Here is an 8,035-nt window from a genome sequence, read left to right as displayed (position 1 = left end):
GGATCAGTGGCGGTGTTGAAGGGGGGGGGGGATCAGTGGCGGTGTTGAAGGGGGGGGGATCATGGCGGTGTTGAAGGGGGGGGGGGGGGGATCAGTGGCGGTGTTGAAGGGGGGGGGTCAGTGGCAGTGTTGGAGGGGGGGGGGGGGGTCAGTGGCAGTGTTGGAGGGAGGGGGGGGGGGTCAGTGGCAGTGTTGGGGGGGGGGGGGGGGGGGGGTCCAGTGGCAGTGTTGGAGGGGGGGGGTCAGTGGCAGTGTTGGAGGGGGGGGGTCAGTGGCAGTGTTGGAGGGGGGGGGTCAGTGGCAGTGTTGGAGGGGGGGGGGTCAGTGGCAGTGTTGGAGGGGGGGGGGGTCAGTGGCAGTGTTGGAGGGGGGGGGTCAGTGGCAGTGTTGGAGGGGGGGGGGGGTCAGTGGCAGTGTTGGGGGGGGGTCAGTGGCAGTGTTGGGGGGGGGGGGTCAGTGGCAGTGTTGGGGGGGGGGGGTCAGTGGCAGTGTTGGGGGGGGGTCAGTGGCAGTGTTGGGGGGGTCAGTGGCAGTGTTGGAGGGAGGGGGGGTCAGTGGCAGTGTTGGAGGGAGGGGGGGTCAGTGGCAGTGTTGGAGGGAGGGGGTCAGTGGCAGTGTTGGAGGGGGGGGGGGGGGGGGTCAGTGGCAGTGTTGGAGGGGGGGGGGGTCAGTGGCAGTGTTTGGAGGGGGGGGGGGGGTCAGTGACAGTGTTGGGGGGGGGGGTCAGTGACAGTGTTGGAGGGGGGGGGGGGGGGTCAGTGACAGTGTTGGAGGGGGGGGGGGTCAGTGACAGTGTTGGAGGGGGGGGGGGGGGTCAGTGACAGTGTTGGAGGGGGGGGGGGTCAGTGACAGTGTTGGAGGGGGGGGGGTCAGTGACAGTGTTGGAGGGGGGGGGGTCAGTGACAGTGTTGGAGGGGGGGGGGGTCAGTGACAGTGTTGGAGGGGGGGGGGGTCAGTGACAGTGTTGAAGGGGGGGGGGTCAGTGGCAGTGTTGGAGGGAGGGGGGGGGGGGGTCAGTGGCAGTGTTGGAGGGGGGGGGGGGTCAGTGGCAGTGTTGGAGGGGAGGGGGGGGGGGGGGGTCAGTGGCAGTGTTGGAAGGGGGGGGGGGATCAGTGGCAGTGTTGAAGGGGGGGGGGATCAGTGGCGGTGTTGAAGGGGGGGGGGATCAGTGGCGGTGTTGAAGGGGGGGGGGATCAGTGGCGGTGTTGAAGGGGGGGGGTCAGTGGCAGTGTTGGAGGGAGGGGGGTGGGGGTCAGTGGCAGTGTTGGAGGGAGGGGGGGGGGGTCAGTGGCAGTGTTGGAGGGAGGGGGGGGGCGGCAGAGTGGTGTTGGAGGGGGGGGGGGGGGGGTCAGTGGCAGTGTTGGAGGGGGGGGGGTCAGTGGCAGTGTTGGAGGGGGGGGTCAGTGGCAGTGTTGGAGGGGGGGGGGTCAGTGGCAGTGTTGGAGGGGGGGGTCAGTGGCAGTGTTGGAGGGGGGGGGGGGTCAGTGGCAGTGTTGGAGGGGGGGGGGGGGTCAGTGGCAGTGTTGGAGGGGGGGGTCAGTGGCAGTGTTGGAGGGGGGGGTCAGTGGCAGTGTTGGAGGGAGGGGGGGGGTCGGGCAGTGTTGGAGGGAGGGGGGTCGGGCAGTGTTGGAGGGAGGGGGGTCGGGCAGTGTTGGAGGGAGGGGAGGGGGGGGCAGTGTTGGAGGGGGGGGGGTCAGTGGCAGTGTTGGAGGGGGGGGGGGTCAGTGGCAGTGTTGGAGGGGGGGGGGGGGGTCGGGCAGTGTTGGAGGGAGGGGGGGGTCAGTGGCAGTGTTGGAGGGAGGGGGGGTCAGTGGCAGTGTTGGAGGGAGGGGGGGGGTCAGTGGCAGTGTTGGAGGGAGGGGGGGGGGGGGGTCAGTGGCAGTGTTGGAGGGAGGGGGGGGGTCAGTGGCAGTGTTGGAGGGAGGGGGGGGGTCAGTGGCAGTGTTGGAGGGAGGGGGGGGGGGGGTCAGTGGCAGTGTTGGAGGGAGGGGGGGGTCAGTGGCAGTGTTGGAGGAGGGGGGGGGGGGTCAGTGGCAGTGTTGGAGGGGGGGGGTCAGTGGCAGTGTTGGAGGGGGGGGGGGTCAGTGCAGTGTTGAAGGGGGGGGGGGGATCAGTGGCGGTGTTGAAGGGGGGGGGATCAGTGGCGGTGTTGAAGGGGGGGGGTCAGTGGCAGTGTTGGAGGGAGGGGGGGGGGTCAGTGGCAGTGTTGGAGGGAGGGGGGGGGGGGTCAGTGGCAGTGTTGGAGGGGGGGGGGGGGGGTCAGTGGCAGTGTTGGAGGGGGGGGGTCAGTGGCAGTGTTGGAGGGGGGGGGTCAGTGGCAGTGTTGGAGGGGGGGGTCAGTGGCAGTGTTGGAGGGGGGGGGTCAGTGGCAGTGTTGGAGGGGGGGGGGGGTCAGTGGCAGTGTTGGAGGGGGGGGGGGGGTCAGTGGCAGTGTTGGAGGGGGGGGGGGGGGGTCAGTGGCAGTGTGGGGAGGGGGGGTCAGTGGCAGTGTTGGAGGGGGGGTCAGTGGCAGTGTTGGAGGGAGGGGGGGGGTCGGGCAGTGTTGGAGGGAGGGGGGTCGGGCAGTGTTGGAGGGAGGGGAGGGGGGGGCAGTGTTGGAGGGGGGGGGTCAGTGGCAGTGTTGGAGGGGGGGGGTCAGTGGCAGTGTTGGAGGGGGGGGGGTCAGTGGCAGTGTTGGAGGGGGGGGGGGGGTCGGGCAGTGTTGGAGGGAGGGGGGGGTCAGTGGCAGTGTTGGAGGGAGGGGGGGGTCAGTGGCAGTGTTGGAGGGAGGGGGGGGTCAGTGGCAGTGTTGGAGGGAGGGGGGGGGGGGGTCAGTGGCAGTGTTGGAGGGAGGGGGGGGGGGGGTCAGTGGCAGTGTTGGAGGGAGGGGGGGGGGGTCAGTGGCAGTGTTGGAGGGAGGGGGGGGTCAGTGGCAGTGTTGGAGGGAGGGGGGGGGGGTCAGTGGCAGTGTTGGAGGGAGGGGGGGGGGGGTCAGTGGCAGTGTTGGAGGGAGGGGGGGGGGGGGTCAGTGGCAGTGTTGGGGGGGGGGTCAGTGGCAGTGTTGGGGGGGGGGTCAGTGGCAGTGTTGGGGGGGGGGGTCAGTGGCAGTGTTGGGGGGGGGGGGTCAGTGGCAGTGTTGGGGGGGGGGGTCAGTGGCAGTGTTGGGGGGGGGGGGTCAGTGGCAGTGTTGGGGGGGGTCAGTGGCAGTGTTGGAGGGAGGGGGGGTCAGTGGCAGTGTTGGAGGGAGGGGGTCAGTGGCAGTGTTGGAGGGGGGGGGGGGGTCAGTGGCAGTGTTGGAGGGGGGGGGGGGTCAGTGGCAGTGTTGGAGGGGGGGGGGGTCAGTGACAGTGTTGGGGGGGGGGGGTCAGTGACAGTGTTGGGAGGGGGGGGGGTCAGTGACAGTGTTGGAGGGGGGGGGGGGGTCAGTGACAGTGTTGGAGGGGGGGGGGGGGGGGGTCAGTGACAGTGTTGGAGGGGGGGGGGGGGGTCAGTGACAGTGTTGGAGGGGGGGGGGGGGGGTCAGTGACAGTGTTGGAGGGGGGGGGGGTCAGTGACAGTGTTGGAGGGGGGGGGGTCAGTGACAGTGTTGGAGGGGGGGGGTCAGTGACAGTGTTGGAGGGGGGGGGGGTCAGTGACAGTGTGGAGGGGGGGGGGGGTCAGTGACAGTGTTGGAGGGGGGGGGGGGGTCAGTGACAGTGTTGAGGGGGGGGGGGGTCAGTGACAGTGTTGGAGGGGGGGGGTCAGTGACAGTGTTGGAGGGGGGGGGGGGTCAGTGGACAGTGTTGGAGGGGGGGGGGGGTCAGTGACAGTGTTGGAGGGGGGGGGGGGTCAGTGACAGTGTTGGAGGGGGGGGGGGGGTCAGTGACAGTGTTGGAGGGGGGGGGGGGGGATCAGTAGCAGTGTTGGAGGGGGGGGGGATCAGTAGCAGTGTTGGAGGGGGGGGGGGAGATCAGTGGCGGTGCTGGGGGAGGGGGGGGTCAGTGCTGGATGGGTCAGTGGCAGTGCTGCAGGGAGGGGGGGGGGTCAGTGGCAGTGTTGGAGGGGGGGGGGGGGGTCAGTGGCAGTGTTGGAGGGGGGGGGTCAGTGGCAGTGTTGGAGGGGGGGGGGTCAGTGGCAGTGTTGGAGGGGGGGGGGGTCAGTGGCAGTGTTGGAGGGGGGGGGGTCAGTGGCAGTGTTGGAGGGGGGGGGGGGGGTCAGTGGCAGTGTTGGAGGGGGGGGGGGGTCAGTGGCAGTGTTGGAGGGGGGGGGGGTCAGTGGCAGTGTTGGAGGGGGGGGGGGGGGTCAGTGGCAGTGTTGGAGGGAGGGGGTCGGGCAGTGTTGGAGGGAGGGGAGGGGGGGGCAGTGTTGGAGGGAGGGGGGGGGTCAGTGGCAGTGTTGGAGGGAGGGGGGGTCAGTGGCAGTGTTGGAGGGAGGGGGTCAGTGGCAGTGTTGGAGGGAGGGGGGGGTCAGTGGCAGTGTTGGAGGGAGGGGGGGGTCAGTGGCAGTGTTGGAGGGAGGGGGGGGGTCAGTGGCAGTGTTGGAGGGAGGGGGGGGGTCAGTGGCAGTGTTGGAGGGAGGGGGGGGGGTCAGTGGCAGTGTTGGAGGGAGGGGGGGGTCAGTGGCAGTGTTGGAGGGAGGGGGGGTCAGTGGCAGTGTTGGAGGGAGGGGGGGGGGTCAGTGGCAGTGTTGGAGGGAGGGGGGGGGGGTCAGTGGCAGTGTTGGAGGGAGGGGGGGGGGTCAGTGGCAGTGTTGGAGAGGGGGGGGTCAGTGGCAGTGTTGGAGGGAGGGGGGGGGGGGGGTCAGTGGCAGTGTTGGAGGGAGGGGGGGTCAGTGGCAGTGTTGGGGGGGTCAGTGGCAGTGTTGGAGGGAGGGGGGGTCAGTGGCAGTGTTGGAGGGAGGGGGGGTCAGTGGCAGTGTTGGAGGGAGGGGGGGGTCAGTGGCAGTGTTGGAGGGAGGGGGGGGGGTCAGTGGCAGTGTTGGAGGGAGGGGGGGGGGGGTCAGTGGCAGTGTTGGAGGGAGGGGGGGGGTCAGTGGCAGTGTTGGAGGGAGGGGGGGGGGGTCAGTGGCAGTGTTGGAGGGAGGGGGGGGGGGGGGTCAGTGGCAGTGTTGGAGGGAGGGGGGGGGGGGGTCAGTGGCAGTGTTGGAGGGGGGTCAGTGGCAGTGTTGGAGGGGGGGGGGGGTCAGTGGCAGTGTTGGAGGGGGGGGGGTCAGTGGCAGTGTTGGAGGGGGGGGAGGTCAGTGGCAGTGTTGGAGGGGGGGGGGGGATCAGTGGCGGTGTTGAAGGGGGGGGGTCAGTGGCAGTGTTGGGGGGGGGGGATCAGTGGCAGTGTTGGAGGGGGGGGGGGATCAGTGGCAGTGTTGGAGGGGGGGGGGGGGGTCAGTGGCAGTGTTGGAGGGGGGGGGGGGGGTCAGTGGCAGTGTTGGAGGGAGGGGGGGGTCAGTGGCAGTGTTGGAGGGAGGGGGGGGGGCAGTGTTGGAGGGAGGGGGGGGATCAGTGTTGGGGGGGATGGGGAAGGGTGATGACCTGCTGTCAGTGTCGGTCCCCTCCTCCATGCTCGGTGTCTCTCCGGCTCCTCCACGTGTCTCCACTGACATCTACAGGTCCTGGGATGGGACAAATCTCACAGAACGGAGATTCCTCTAGCTCCTCCCCCTTCAATCTTTCGGATCAGGTGACTTTCTTTCCAGTTTCCGCCCCGGTGGCCACACGCCATCTTTGTTGTGGGCAAATAGGCGGAGAGGCTGAATTACTATGACAGTGAATACATTTTTTTGCACGCCTAAAATTCTTAATTTTTTGCCATAAAATGACCCAACCCCCCCTCCCCCCTCCAGAAATGATATATTGCCGGAAAACAGAGGCCCTGTAGAATAAAAAGCTGACAGCTGCAGATTTTTATGTCACATGATATTTGTGAATCTGTTTATTAAAGTGGTTGTATACTCAAATTTTTAACTTTTTACCTACAGGAAAGCCTATAATAAGGCTTACCTGTAGGTAAAAAAAATATCTCCTAAACCTGTACGGTTTAGGAGATATTCCCCTCGGTATGCGCCGCTGACTGTAGCGGCGCATGCGCACAGGGGATTCTCGGCCTGAAAAATCCGGCAGTGGCCGACCGGCCGGAATGAAATCTCCCGTGCACATGCGCGGGAGTGACGATATCGCGGCTCCGGCCACTCACAGCGCCGGAGCCGCGATACCCGGAAGAAACGCAGAGGGAGCATGTCAGCTCCCTCGGCGTGGATGGGGCCAGATGTCCGGGGCCTCGTTCTAAGGTAAGTATATCATAATGAGCTAGTATGCGGTGCATACTAGCTCATTGTGCCTTTTGCTTTGCAGGTTTAAAAAAAAAAATTTTAAAAAATTGCGGGTTTACTACCGCTTTAAACACAAATCTTCAGGAAAAAATATAAAAGGAGTTTTATGCACACAATACAATCCCCATTTTTGGTGAAATATAAAAGATGAGGTCCCCTCCGGTAAATAGATACCAAACATGGCAAGTCTATGATCCCTTTCACACTGGTGGCGTTTTTTTCAGGTGCTAAAGGGCTATAAAATAGCGCCTGGAAACCCCCCCCCCCCCCAGTGGGAGGGCTCGAGGGCTTTCACACTGGAGCGGCGCGTTTGTAGGACATTAGAAAAAGTCCTGCAAGCCGCATCTCTGGGGGGGGACCGCTCCTAAACCGCCCCTGCCCATTGAAATGAACGGGCACCGCTGCCGAAGCACCTGCAAAGCGATTCAGCAGCAGTGCTTGTCATTTGACTCTTTCTTTGGCCGCTTGCTGGGGTTAAAATTGAAGAAAAGCTCCGCTAAAACTACGGTAAAACTAAGCGGCAATTTACCGCTAACGGAACCCGCTGAAAGTGTAAAAGGGGTCTCAATATCGCGTGTACCTGTGATAGCATAAAAAAACGACGGTACCCAGTAATCTCCACACTTTAACTACTTAAGCCCCGGACCATTTGGCTGGCCAAAGACCAGAGCGTTTTTTGCGATTTGGCACTGCGTCGCTTTAACTGACAATTGCGCGGTCGTGCGACGTTGCACCCAAGCAAAATTTACATCCTTTATTTCCCACAAATAGAGATTTCTTTTGATGGTATTTGATCACCTCTGCTGTTTTTATTTTGTGCGCTATAAACAAAAAAATAGCAACAATTTTGAAAAAAAAAGCATTATTTTTTACTTTTTGCTATAATAAATATCCCTAAAAAATATATAAAAAAAACAGATTTTTTTTTCCTCAGTTTAGGCCGATATGTATTCTTCTACATATTTTTGGTAAAAAAAAATCACAATAAGCGTTTATTGATTGTTTGCGCAAAAGTTATAGCGTTTACAAAATAGAGGATAGTTTTTATGGTATTTTTATTAATAATTTTTTTTTTATTAGTAATGGCGGCAAACAGCGATTTTTATCGTGACTGCGACATTATGGCAGGCAGTTCGGACGATTTTGGGACCATTCACATGTTTACAGCGTTCAGTGCAATTAAAAATGCATCGATTACTGTGTAAATGTGACTGGCAGTGAAGGGGTTAACCACTAGGTGGCGCTGTAGGGGTTAAGTGTGTCCTATGGAGTGATTCTAACCGTGGGGGGGAGGGGCTGTGTGTGACACAACACTGATCACGATCCCGATTACGGTTTATCAGTGACAGTATCACTAGGCAGAACTCGGAAATGCTTGTTTACATCAGCATCTCCCTGTTCTTCCTCTCCATGAGATGATTGCGGGTATGCCCGCGGAATATCGAGTCCGTGGGACCCACGATCGCGCTCACGAAGCTCCCGGCACACGCTAGTGCGCCCACAACCCGCCTCTTAAAGGGCAACGTATAAAGGGCAACGTACAGGTACGTGATTCTGCCTGTACGTGCCCTTCTGCCTTTACAGCTCATCAGTTTAGAGGTAACCAGGAGCTTTGGTGATAGAATTATTGTTCTCAATCTGACATTCGCGACACCCTGGGCGTGCGTTTGCACATGTGTGTGGGGCAACAGCAGTTACAGCTTTTTTTTTTTACATTTTTATTTTATTATAATTTTGTTTATTAAAACTCTTTTCT

The 8,035-nt window shown here is 62.4% G+C and overlaps 1 protein-coding gene across 1 annotated transcript in view; it reads right to left on the bottom strand.

Moving 5' to 3' along the window:
• Nucleotides 1-5,547, bottom strand: part of MTHFSD (methenyltetrahydrofolate synthetase domain containing) — a gene marked incomplete in the record, with an annotated part of 17,894 nt that extends 12,347 nt beyond the window's left edge. Inside the window, 1 exon segment of the mRNA XM_077453148.1 lies at nucleotides 5,501-5,547. Within this exon segment, the coding sequence (XP_077309274.1) occupies nucleotides 5,501-5,511 (11 nt within the window).
• Between the last annotated feature and the right edge of the window lie 2,488 nt (nucleotides 5,548-8,035).

The sequence above is a fragment of the Lithobates pipiens genome, unplaced genomic scaffold (assembly GCF_037356315.1).
Source record: "Lithobates pipiens isolate NorthernLeopardFrog02 unplaced genomic scaffold, aLitPip1_a1.2 Scaffold_10, whole genome shotgun sequence".
Classification (NCBI taxonomy): Eukaryota; Metazoa; Chordata; class Amphibia; order Anura; family Ranidae; genus Lithobates; species Lithobates pipiens.
Note: the sequence above shows the minus strand (reverse complement) of the source record. Positions and strands in the feature narration are given on the sequence as shown.